Below are 13842 nucleotides of genomic sequence, written 5' to 3' on the forward strand. Positions count from 1 at the left end.
CAGTTTAATCCCAATGGTGATGCTAACACTAGCTGACATCGTTCCGTGAGTATCTTAACCCCTCCATTTGTGCTTCAGTCCTTGCACTGTGCAGGGACTATCACAATATTGTCTCTATATGCTATATCATGACTCTAGTTCTGACCTCTAAGAGGCAATACAATAAGTATTTAATTAATTTTTTTTTAATTAAATGCATCAGAAGACCTTTACCTCTGCTGTATAAACATCATCTTAAATGTTCTTTCCCATCTTCCTTCCATACTGACCACTAATAGATTTAATACACAGTTGCTGCAAATTAATTCAGAAATGCTCAAGAGCACCTTCCACTAGGCTGCTTCAGACTGGTCAGAACTCAGCTGTACAGATGGGGTGGGGTGCAACCACCACCTCAATGCCTGCCCAGATTCTCCCACCCAGTTTTTAGCCTGTGCTGAGCACCACAGTGCTTAGATAATGATATCCAAATTGCAATGTTAAAGCACTTGTTCAGTGGCTTGGCTGGCAAGAGTGACTTTGGGACAGACATATGCTGAGATCATCCCCAGTCTGCATTTCTTAATATTTTCTTTTCAGTTGCTAAAAAGGTCTCATCACAAAGCAGAAAAATTTTATTATCGTGAAATATCTTTTAACAGGGCAATGCAAGTACCTTTCATGCTCCTGTCAAGTGAATAAACAAACATGACTAGGCCACCATTTTAAAAAATGGCAATGGAAATAACAGTACTGGGTTATTGCCAAACAGCCTACTAACAACAAAAAAGCCATAGCTGGCACCCTCCTCTGACTCTTGTATGGTCTTTCTTTCCCCTCTTGTTTTCCACTTCTCTTCAGGAATGCTGAGAAAAAATTGTGGCCTCTGTCCCGTCACTACTGAACCTGCTCCTTCCAGACACAACAGTGCCTCTGTTCTTAGGGCTCATCAATTATGCATGCTTGAGCATCCTCTCCTTTCAAGGTGAACTCCAAAAAAACCTTGGTTGAGTGTAACTGCAAGGCCAATAAATTCTGTATTCTGCTGGTATATTAAAAGAAAGTCTCCTACTACAACTGCTTATTTATATTGTCTCAGATGTGCCAGTATAACTGAAGTATTTTGTTTGTGATTTGCAGTTCAAATGACTAATCACCATAATCATTACCTTCTTTCTGGATACACAGACAACTGTGGTTATGCAATTTATTTTAAGTCTATTTGGCATCTTCTATGATTACCTATTAACAATGTAATGGCAACTTGCAGAGAATTATCCCTTTGCTGAAGCAAAAAATGCACAGCAGTCGTCAAAAACTCTCTGGATATACTGAAAATCGTCTTTATTGCAAAAATTGCTTTATTGTAATCCTGAAAGGTTTCTATTGTTGCTATTACCCTTTCTTTCTTTCTTGCCTATTCCCCCTTCAGCCTTCAATATGCACATAATGTGCTTGGAAAATATGACCTATTTCAGGCAACTGGGCTACAATTTCGCCTCACAACTTCCTCCACTTCCCTGTGCCCAGCAGGACCATTGATTTCCATCTCAAGCTCAGCTCACCCTGCAGGGTAGCTCACAAACAGTAACAGCCAAACCTGATCAAACCCCTCAACGCAGATTGCAGCATTTGACCTAATTCCAAGTTCAATGCTCAATTTAAAAAAAACAACCAAACCAACCAAGAACCAACCAACCAAAAAAAAACCCCTAAACCAAAACACAAAACAAAAAACCCCCACAAAAATGAAACAAAAAACCCCCAAAAAACAAAAGCAACCAACCAAGCCATACACACACCCCTTTCAAATTCCACCACCACAAAACACCAACATACTGTAGTACTTTCAAGTCAACATTCAATTTTGCTAGTAATAGGGCATTTCCTGACAAGAAACCTTCAGTGTGTCTCCTGCATCTTTCTGTAGCTTTGTCAAAAGAGAAACTCTCCCCTGATCTGGTATAAAACCCTCCTGGTCCCATCAGAAGCACAGGAAGAAGGACTCCTTAGGTAAAAGGCTACTGTGCTGTGCTGACACACAGGACACTCACTCCCTGGTGAGGTCACCCATAAAATAACATCACCTGTAGGCTCAGCAGATGACACAGCACCCAAACACACTGGTGTCTCCAAGGTATCCAATGCCCACCCCGGTGTAACAAGTACAACTGCTTGAACTGTACATTACCCAGAAGGAAAAGGCACACAAGATAAAGACTGATTAATGAAGAATCAGCATTCTGGTGCAAAATCAAACACCCATCCCACACCAAAGTAGGTCCATGGCACATGGTGTAGTCAAGGACTAAAGCTTGTCTGATAGGGACTGTGACATCAAAGGTAAATTATTTGGCAACAAAGCCAGCATTTTTTAAGATGCTTGCCATAATGAAAGCTGAACACTGTGCACTTGCACTGCAGCTTGGGCACAGCTACCAGCAACTGAAAGTGCAAGATGTGCAATGGAGACAGAACATAAAACTCCAGGGAGCTGCAGGTCACCGTGCTCAGGACGGCAGAGATGAGTGGCGCAGCCCGAGGTCCTTACCTGGGTTCTGGCTGTAGAAGGGGCCCCCGTTGATCTGGTTCTGAAGGCTGCTCTGTGACGTGATGGAAGGCGGGCGCCGGTAGGGCAGGGAGCCCCCGATGGTGGGGGGCGTGTGCCGGGCCGCGGGCCTGTTCATGCTGTAGAACTGAACCGGGTGACCTGGGGCACACACACACTGCCTTAGCAAAGAGGAGAACGGTGCCTGCCTGCCTTCTCTCCTTCTTTGAAAAGGTTTCTGCTGCTTTATTCTATCAGCTGTCAGACTGGCAGGACACCAAATGTCTCAAGAGCAATGCAAAACATAACTCTCCCAACTGCCTACAAAAGCCAGTGGGAAAATACAAAGGTTTTTAAGCTACGAATCCTCAAAATGAAAGAAAATAATATCTGGTTATTTATGTTAAATAATGTATTGCAATAACTTCTTGTGAATTTAGTTATTTCTGAACCTGCAAAAAACTCCACAAAACGCTAGTGTTCCACAATTAAGGAACATACATGTAAAAAATAACTGCAGGTCATTTCCAGGATCCAAAGCTCTTAACCCTTTGTAACTGAAAAACACAGTACTACCTATCTTAGTGCCACTTAGAAGATATTCAGAGAAACATCTGGGGAGATAAGAATGTTAGAAACTGCTTGAAGGATGGAATAAATGAAGTCAAACTAGAAGACCCTCTTCAAGGGAGCTGTCAATTAAAACAACTCCTCAGAAACTTACTCTGCATTTTCTTTACTTTCTGTATTCAAGACACTGATCATGACTCCCAGCAAGCAATAAATGAAGCAAGGTATCTTCTGTGCTCACATAAAATTCTCTGGATTTTATACTGCATACAACAGTAAGCTGGATTTGTTATTCCTATATGCAGTATTACACCCCACAAACTATTCTGCCTCTACCATTTGTCCTAGAAGCAAATTTGAGAGTTTGCAAGAAAACAAGGGAAGAAGGGATGGTCACTATGGTTGAGAAGTAAACAGCGAAACAGAACAAAAGAAGGTACAAATTTTTAAACACTTGTACTGTTCTTCATTATGTGTTTTGCTTGCTTTGCACAACTTCTTGCTAGGTCAGTAAATAAATATACAAGTTGCTTGCTCTGTTACTTGCTTGTAAGAGCAAATGCCTGAACTACAGTGTCACATTCCCTCTGCTTTGTACCAATAATGTGGTGTACCATATTAAAAAATGCACTTATTACAGCTAAGAAAGAATCCATTCTATAAAGGCTTTTTCTCATTTTCTCTGATGTGTCTTTTCAATGTGTGTGTCTCTCTCTCTCTGTTACTTAATTCACTTGCAGAAATTGGTGGTAATTGGAGAGAAGAGAGGGGAGAGGGCTAAGAGGTTTTTTAGGACCAAAAGCTATGACTTCATAAGTGGTGACCTATCACTCTAAAAAAACTTTATTTCAGACAAACCTCACTAATAAAACAGGGAAACAAAAGATCTTAGAAATAGTAACTAAGGTGAAATTTCTCTTATGAAATTCTGAATTTACAGTCATTAAAATATTAATCTTTGCTTGATTTTGACTTGTTAAAAATATAGGAGCAACATGGCTTAAGAACTGGGATACTGACAGCGCATCAAAACGGAAAATTGATTGGGGCTCCATATGCCACAGCTCATCTCCATGAAAGTAGTTTAGACATCATGATCATCTCAGATCAAAATTCATCACCCTTTAGAAACTTCTGGTCACAGTTAAGGATTCTAGTGGAAATATCTTCTAACTTTATATGAGCACCGGCCCTTTAAACTACAGGCAATTTCAAGAGTGCTTCTGGAACCTGGTACAATTTTTACCAAGAGATGACCACTAATAAACCCACAAAGCAACTCCCTCCCCTGTAAGCAGCCTCCACCATAATGTAAAGCAGCAAAGCATGCAGGTAGCTACACATGAATTTGGCTGGCTGAAGGAGATCTTCACACTGCAATCTCCTCATCAAAAGGTGATACAGGACAGTATTATGGTTGCTAAGTGCTACACTCTGCAACTTCAGCACATGAGAAAATGAAAAGTGTAGCACTAAAAAAAAAGAAAGTTGCAATATACACCCTAAGTACCACATATGAAAACAAAATGCCTTAGTAGTAGTCTGTATAATAAAAATTTGTATTTTACTAATACTGGACACAGAAACCCGGCCCTTTTCATCAGTTCATTAAAGGGAGACTTGTCATTTGACGACATTGAAGAAACCAGTTACATAAATTACACTTTGCTAGATGCACTTTTTAAAAATTGCATTTATGAAAGAGAATAATAAGACCCAGAACTATCAGTACTGGTTCCTGCCAAACATAATTATTCTATGAGGTTCTCAGAATCCAAAAAGAAATAAAATTATGATTTAGTGAATTACATAAATGTAAAAATAATAAAATTATAGCTGTTAAAAAAATCAGAACACCTTGAACTGTCCACTGTAACCATGACCTTATAGTTGGGTATTAGCAGATATTTTCTAGTAATAATTGAACTTTTTTAAAATTATGAATCACAGCTGCTGAAGTAACTTTGCAAAGCCTTGGATCACTATCACATCTGGGTTCATCTGCCCAGCAGCTGGAGCAGACACTCACCTGCAGAGGGTGTGGAAGAAACAGCAGGGGGAGTTGGAGAGGTGAAGCCATCAGCAAGGGGCTGAGCTCCTGCAGCAGCAGCAGCAGCATCTGGGGCAGCAGAGGAAGGGGCAGGAGGAGCAGGAGGAGTGGGGGCAGGAGCAGAGGTAGCAGGAAGGGGAGAAGTGCCAGCTGAGCCAGCAGGGGCTGAGTGAAGAGAGGAGGAAGAGGTGGAGTTAATAAGGAGATATGTTAGCAAGGATTAGAGAAAGCCTCTGACTATTCAGTGTTAGCTATTTATTAGCTGCACAGTATTTCAGAATGCAGCAGATGAGAAAACAATGGAGCTGTTAAAGAAAGGCTCATTCCTGTGTAGATGGTAAATGAGGGTCAAGCAAAAAGACTTCTTTCCAGGTCTGAAGGGAACACAACCCAAAACTTTTCAGTGAAAAGTATTACTTTTGAAAGATGTCTTTGCATTGTGTTATTTATGCTCCAATCTCTAGCATGGCTGTCTTTAGCCATAAATCAGAATATAAAGAGGAAACAAAAAAATTTGCAGCTCTTTGTTTCAGAAGCATCATGTACTTCTCTGCAAGACAACTACAGGCTCCTCTTCACTGAAAAGGCTGAGCAAAGGAAAAAGAAGTACTAATAACACCTCCTGCTTCTGGAAAGTCTGGGGCCATTACATTGAGCAAGTATCTCTTTGTGACAATTCAGGCTTGCATTGATGTACTCAATATTTACTCTGTGCCTGCCTCTCATTCAATCTAATTTTCTAAAAACATGCTTCTGTGTGTCTGCATAAACAGCCAATGAAAAAACATTTATTTGCTTAAAAGGACAAGGGAGAAGTGTCCCTCAGCCCACTTGTCACATGCAGGCAGCCAGGCAAAAAATTCTGATAAACAAATTAATACATAAAAGGAACATTGCAGCACATCAGACACTCTCAGAGAAGACACTACTTGATTCAAACTCATATTATCAATAGCAGTGAACTCTGGGCTTCCCTTCAAGTTTAGGAAACTGCAAATGCTCAAGGTAAACAATGAGGCAGAAAGTGGAACAAGAAGTTTCCATTTACCTGGATAGACACTAGGAGGAGATGGTGTGGGAACAGCAATGGGAACACCCACACTTCCACTGCCACTGTTCTCTCGACTGCTGCTCCGACTGCTTGGGTGGCTTCCCCCACTACTGCCACTGCTGCTGTAAGAAGCCAAAGGAACCAGGGAATGAATATGATGCTGCTCTTGCTGAAACATAAGATTCCTCACAGAGCATCTTACCAAACCAGGGAACAGGGAACAAGAGAAAAGCAACAAGGATAATATAAATCTCTACAAAGCTGAGCATTCCTTTAACTCTCCACTGTGACTACAGCACAAGAGGGATTTTTTTTCAGTAAGTTAGCCTTAGTGAACTTGGCCAAAAATGAAACACTTCCAGAAACTTGTTCAAAGCACATCATGCCAGGATTGTTAAGCCCCTACAGAGGAATTAAAGACCTTTTTCCTATAACTTTAAAACTTATGAGTGCTTAGACTGTGATTTGTATGCTTTCATATGAGACTACTAAAGCCTAAAGGTTGTAAGATAGTAAAATTCAGATTTCTTATCTTTTTAAGTCCACTTGTTTAACCATCCTCAAGAACTTATAATGTTTAAAAAGTAAATATTTCAAGGAAAGTATTTAGCTCTAATCACATCATGAAACTAATTATCCTAGAAAAAAACTAGTCTTCTGCAGAGCCCCTGGCAATGCAGTTCAGCCTTATTCTATGTTTGAAGTTATCAATATCCCCAAAACACTATTTCAGCTATTCAATCTATAAACATCAAAGACTGTTCCCAAATGTCAAGTATAAGCATCTAAGCAGCCCTTCAACATGTAGAGAGCAAGCTGTGTACAAAGTCTTCCCCCTGTTTAGTAATCACTTAGTAAAGTAGCATCATGATCTACCTCCTTGAAGGACTTCACAATCTTAGCAATTCATTAAGTACTCTAAGTGAGATCACTAAAACAGAGGTGAACAGGGGATTAAGTGAATAATCGTAACACGATTCCTATTCCAGTTTGATTAGCGCTCATTCTCATCACGCCCCGGAGGCTGCCGGCGCACAGGGTGAACGAGGGAGGCGCAGGTGGGCTCGCAGTTGGGCACAGCAGCTCTGCCCCCGGGCAGGAAGAGGCCGGGCCGGTACCTGTAGGTGCGGTTGCGCTGGTTGACCGAGGCCGTTCTGACGGGGCTCTGCTGGGCCGGGGCCATGGTGCGCGTCGGGCTCGGCACGTAATCGTTGGGCACCACCGGGGGCCGCACCGGCTCCAGCGTGCGGTACGGGGAGTGCCGCCTGCACGGCACAAGCACAGCCACAAGCCCGTTAGGGGAGCACACACAACACGCACTTCTCACTCAAACACAGCTACACACTGATCGGGAACGTGAGCCTAAAACTGGGCTTCATCTATCACTTTGCAGTACTTATTTTGCAATTAAGGATATTCTTGTGGTACTTCAGTCTTCCTATCAGTAAACTCTGTGTTCCACATCCCGTCCTTGTTTTGAAGGTAAGCCATTTTCTTGCATTAAAATAAAGCGGCACCATGTTCTGTATGTATATACATTAAAACACACCAGCAAACAGCATTCATTATATATTATATATTCATTATAAAACATCAGGTTATAAACTTCAGGTTTATAAAATCAGGTTCATAAACTTTGCACAAAATTACTTTCATCAAGCACAACACAAATAACGAGCAGTGCCATGCACTCATTTTCAGTTGTTTAGCACCACCTGTGAAAACCACAGCTAAGGACATTTTACTCTACAGTATGTAATTTTAAGTGTTCGGCACTGAGAAGAAGGTTCCTGTTGGGAAAGGCTGATGATGCCCACTATCTATCTTCTGGCAGCAGCACCCTAACATACAAAGACATGATCAGTAAGAGAGGATGCAGATGTAACACCTCTTGACCTTTGTGAACGCTTAAAATAAAACTATGAAATCTCTCCCACTACAGAAAAAGAAAGAATCTTCCCTCTTTTCCCTTCTGTTCACCCACTCAGTAACTGCACTTACCCAATAGTTCCTTTTCCTGACATGGGTGGACTTGGTGGCTTCTGGGTGGGTGGTGTTGTGCGAGGCAGCCCACCCATCTTCATGTTCTGGGTGCTGACCTGCATGAAAGAACGGGGACAAAAACGGCCTTCACTGAGCTCAGGGTCCAGGGGAGAGACACGGAGATGCCTTTAGCAATTAACTCTAAGGAAGGGAAGGTTTCAACAAACAAAAAAACTTGAGAGGCCATGCGTTTTATATGCAATTTCCACTCTGCTAGAAGTCAAGAGTTGTGCTCAAAGGACTCTTTATTACATAGTTTTTAGAAATTGTACAAAAAAGTGAATTTGCCTTCAGGCTATCACATAAATGTTAACTCTCTGAGAATACAGACAGACACTGCACCTAACTTGGCTGAACCTCCCAGTCATCTTTTGAGAAAAAGGCAGTTATTTCACATGGCACTACTGAATGGTAAATTTGCACAAATATTTTTGAATAATGTTTAAAAATACTAAGGCTTATCTAATAGGCCACAATCTCATGTGATTTATACAGATATGGAGAAGTCAAAGTAATCTATAAATATCATCCACTAATGTTTTAATGTTTTCACAGATTATAAGAACTTTTAAAGATATTTACTTTAAATATTAGTTACATACATAACATACAGAGAAAGCTATTTTGAGAAAAATACAAAGGTGTATTTTTCCCCCCCAATTAAATCTGTAGCAATTTCATCTCAGAGTTTATAAATAAATGGATAGGGAGAAAAATTTTTAGCAGTGATGTGATATAACTGCAGTTGTCCACTTCCCCTCTGTCAGGTTAAAATACTAATGAAGTAAATTTTACATAAAATAATTTACTCTAACTTCTTTCAAAAACTCATTTGCATTCCTGACTGATTGATTAATCTAGGAACTGTAAACAATTGTTAGCAATGTGCATTTTGCTTCCCTGTATTTTGCCAGCCAAGCAAAATCCCCTCAATGCACACATCCTTACAGGAATCATACACGGTCTGCTTACAAACCAGCTCAGATTTACGACTGCCTGAGCCATTGCTCAGGCACAGAGATACTCAGCAAACCTAAACAAGTGTGCTTACATCCCTCTCTCTGCTCTTCCTGTCCTGCTCCATCTCACAGCATTTCTTCTTTCTAAAATGTGAGTCCTGGCTACTGCCCCATCTCCCACAGAAAAATGAAACTGTGATCAAGGCACTCAGGAGTGTTTGCAAACATCATTGAAGGCAGATTACTCCTTCAAAATTTGACTCTAACAACTCACTTAAAACCTTGGCAATGTTTAGATTTGTGAATTGATAAATATTAACAACAGAGTAAAGAGTAATACGTTCAGTATTCTAATCCACTGAAACTTGATTCCCTGTCTCTAAATAATCCCAGTGCTACCACATTTTCAATCTGCAGGGAGGAAAAGAAAACCCAAGCGTTGGAAGAGGTATTTTGTCAGATTCAAAAACAGATGTTTGGATTTAGTTGTGCAAGAGTACTCTGTAATGTCAATTTAAGACAAAATTATGTTGCACAGCATTATAAAGTCCTTTAAGCCAACTCTAAGCAACAAGAAATCTAAAGTTAATTCAAGTGAGGGATGAGGTAAGCACTGAACTACAACTACTTAAAGGGAAAAGGGAAAGTGTAAAATGAAATTTATTTTATTCTATACACGGAACATTTAAGAAATAGCAAAATCTGAATTTTTTTTTAAAGTTGCAGCACCCCCTGTATTTCCTCTTTCATTAAACATGCCTGTTTCACCCACCTACCTATTTGAGTTTTCAAAAAAAAACCCACAAACAAACAAAATCCACTTTAATTAAATGCTCACTGAATTGTCACTTGCTGTATTTCAAAGAGCCCACTCAGCCTCTGCTTTTGGATGTCTTTAGATGACAGACCAATCTGTGTGCCCCTGAATACTCCATTTAGGGGATTTAACTGGCTACACTATTGTTTCTGACGAGCTGATGTAACCACTGGCTATCACTTTACAGTCAATATAAAATTACATATATTTCATACAAATAATGTTATTATTTTATATACAATGATTGCAAGAACAGAAATGAACTTCTAGGCATCCCAGGGCTATGGCTACATGAAAAGACAGGATGGCTGAGGCGGAGGATGCTGGAACATCACACTGGGTGCAGCCAGAAGTGGAGCTAACACTCGCCTTGCCACACAGAGCTCCAGTGCTTGATATTTCCATTAACACTGCAAATACACAGATCCTTGAAAAGGATGGGACAAAAGCTTTAGAAAATGTGGCCAAACAATAAATGACCTGTTTTTAGCCCAGGAACTGAGCAAAAAGAAACCATCCTTAAAAAAACCCAACCTAAAAGATAAGGAGATTTCCTGACAGTAGGTTTAGTTTCAGGGTACTGGAAATTACTTTTGAACACTGAAATTGAACTGTTCAGAGAGCAAGTAATTAGAATTTACAAGGTTGTCTTCAAATCTGACAGGACTGGTGACTTTAAGATCAGCTACTCTAAGTTAAACAACCCTGTGCAACTTCCCCTTTGACTTACTGCCAAATAATCACAGAAGAGAAATTTCAACACTTCTGATCAAAATGGACAGATCCTTGGAAATAAAAGCATGCAAGATGCTAAAAAAAATCTAAAACTGCACCAACTGCAATTGAGATTAAAGCACTGCAATATATACAGCTGCCTCCTCCCATAATAATTTCTACTGAGGGGGAAGGAAGGCTATTAATGCCCCCTCTCTTCCAAACTTTATTGTATTGCCTTTTCTATTTTGCACATTTGGTTGTAAATACAGTTTCCATACACAAATTCTCACCCACACACATCCCTCTTACAAACATGTAAAATCTGAAGCAACAACCAGAACTCAAGGTCATATTTGCATTTGCTGTCAAGTTTAAAAAATTGTTTTTCTGGAGTAAGCTGGTACTTGCCAGAACTTGCACTGTTTCAGATACCATTTCCCCTGGTCCTGCACAGCTGGAACTACCCAGATGCAGCTGATTTAATGAGAGGGTGAAAGCAGAGGAATGCATCTGTCTGACAGTGGTTTCTTTCAGCCCCACAGGCCGGGGCTGATTTCTAGTTTAAGTCTTGGAAATCAATTTAAGAAAATGCATAGCAAAAGAGAGCCTGCAACCAGAAAGATAAAGGAGTATCTGTCTGTGCCTTTGCTCACAACTGCTCAGTTAACCAGCCAACCACTGTGTTTAGAACAGGGGAAAAAACCCAAGAGAGGCAGTAATGAATTGGGCACAAAGCTCAGGATAAAATCATAGATGACTGATGTAAAAGCAGGAAGACAACCCTGTAAACAGACAATAGGGCACAGGGTCTGTGCCTAATGCATGCAGGGATTTTTCAAATGATTCTTTTTCCTCTCTCACAGAAAAAAAAAACCCACCAAAATTACCAACAGAAGTTGTGGAACACCAAGAGATCTTGGTTGGTTTTTTTTAAACTGGATACCTTGCAGAAGCTTTTTATAGCGGAATTAACAAGCACATGCACCACAGAAAAATATCTTCTACCAAAGCTGTAACTTTGTCAGCACTGGAGCTAGAATTGGAAGTTTTTCTGAGAAAGAAACTACACAAACTACCTAAAAAGCAGATGCTTGGTGAGTAAGACACCCTAGAAAATGCTCTGGGATCCAGCCCCACAGTAACAGCTATAAAATGAACTGTAAAAATGGATCCCTATGGACCATTCTGTTTCACAAGGGTGCCATAGTACCTCATCCAGTATTTTCTATTACTGAGCAACAGTTTTAGAAGGGCACCATCTGATGACTTCAAGACACAATATGGCACTGACTACAGCACTCAGAGAAGCTACCCTCTTAAGTTTAATTTTTTAAATAATTAAGACTTAATTGGCCAATTTCTATTTCTGGCATCTAGTTCTTCATAGATTGCAATGATCAAAACACCATCTTATGGTCCTACATATGACTGAGTTTCCTTAATACTTACATTTTTATTGGCATTTAACATACTGAATTTCTTTAGCACTCCACTGTATAAAGAAGTTGTACTGAAATAAATAAGTCAGCTAAAGCTGATAAATTATGTCGTCCATATGTCGACAATTATGTCGTCTCAAGTTTAATTCTTGAGAATATTTTCACAAGCAAAGAAACAAAAAACAAAACAGGAAGTACAGAAATTTATAGCTGGTGAGATATGGAAGCTGGTCAAGAGACTGCAAAACTATTTGCAATTATGTCCTGTATCTATACAGATGTAAGACACTTACCTGCAAGAAAGCAAGCAAGCTGGGCTTTTTGGGGGGTTGGTTTCTTTTTGGTTGGTTGGTTGTTTTACCCCCCAAAATCCTGAATACCAGCTATTCAACACAATCAAACCTCAGGAGGAGCTACTTCTAAAGCTGGATAAAGTAACAAATTTTTAAGTGGTGCTTTAAATTCAAACTGTATTTTCTAGAACTTTCAGGATGTCAGAAGAATAATTTTTTGCTCAAAACCTAGTAGGAAAAAGTGTCCCATCAGTGATGTTTCACGGACTATATTCAGAACCTTCAGGCAGTTCCTCAACCTTCTTGAGCAATTTGGTATCCAATTATGGGAAAAAATACCCCAAGGCTGAATGAAAACTCCCTTCCATGCCTTGCTTCATCTTGTTAATGCTGCAGAGATGATGAATAGATTTTTGGCCCACCGTCTGCCACCTCAAAGTAAATTTATTTTCAGGCTGTGCTCAGCCACTCAAATACTTACTGTGCATGTCTAATCAAACCATTTGCTTGTCAGCTCATTAACCAGTTTATAGGGAAGTGAAATGTATAAATTTCAGCCCTGTTTTGGCAAATGACCACAAGTAGAAGCTTGAAGCAAGTGAGCTTACTTGTTGTTACCACATCCACCCATGCAAAGTAATTGAAGAATCAAGTCTGGTGAATACAAAAAGGCTTAAACAATGTCATTTTCAATTGATTTTCCTCTGCCTTGTAACTGAAATTTTCTTCAAAATCTGTTTAAAACTTAAGCTACTCAGACACAAATCCAATGCTGCAGTCAGTCAGTTTAAAACTATAGCTGTTAGGTAAGGCTAAGGGTTTTTTGCAATCACAAAAAAGAAATGTAGGCCAAACATTTCATATCCAATCACCTTTAAGTGAAGTAAAAAAACCATTCCCACAGAACTGGGGTTACTAACTGCTTTTCAGCCTACTTTCAGCTTGATGCACAGAGACTACAGTAAGACAAAAAATAACTCAGGTCTACTGAGAGATGATGCACAGCTTTTTGCCTTTTTTTGTTGTCTCTTTTAAACTCTCATGTTTTGCCAATGAGAAGCTGACTGACATGTCTGATTCCTCAAATCAAATTTCTGACTGGGTTCACTTTAGTAAATAAAGAAATGGTGTTATAACAAAAAATGTTTTCATTCCAAACCTATAAAAAGAAAAAAATATTTACTCTGAAAAGCTGTACAAAACTCTTATTGCCACTGCAGATAATGCACAGATATGTCAGTTCACATACAATCTATAATGACACAATGTTAAAACTTTTCTTAGGATAGTCATTACTTGTTTATAAACTGCAACTGCAGAGAGCAACAAAGAAAACTGAGTTGGAAAATTGGTTTTTAAGAACACTGAGAAAACCA

At 39.7% G+C, this 13842-nt stretch overlaps 1 protein-coding gene across 19 annotated transcripts in view; it reads right to left on the reverse strand.

The window, feature by feature from the left end:
* ABI2 (abl interactor 2) overlaps nt 1–13842 on the reverse strand; it is a 64685-nt gene that overhangs the window by 12041 nt on the left and 38802 nt on the right. For 7 of the 19 annotated variants that reach the window (XM_064717756.1, XM_064717742.1, XM_064717744.1 and 4 more), the window contains 5 exons: nt 8200–8297; nt 7317–7463; nt 6196–6320; nt 5127–5312; nt 2531–2689 (listed from right to left, as the gene is read on the reverse strand). In XM_064717756.1, coding sequence (XP_064573826.1) covers nt 2531–2689; nt 5127–5312; nt 6196–6320; nt 7317–7463; nt 8200–8297 — 715 coding nt within the window. The remainder of the gene's footprint in view (nt 1–2530; nt 2690–5126; nt 5313–6195; nt 6321–7316; nt 7464–8199; nt 8298–13842) is intronic. The other 12 variants (XM_064717754.1, XM_064717751.1, XM_064717752.1 and 9 more) reach the window with 3 other exon arrangements.

The sequence above is a fragment of the Zonotrichia leucophrys genome, chromosome 7 (genome assembly GCF_028769735.1).
Source record: "Zonotrichia leucophrys gambelii isolate GWCS_2022_RI chromosome 7, RI_Zleu_2.0, whole genome shotgun sequence".
Lineage (NCBI taxonomy): Eukaryota > Metazoa > Chordata > Aves > Passeriformes > Passerellidae > Zonotrichia > Zonotrichia leucophrys.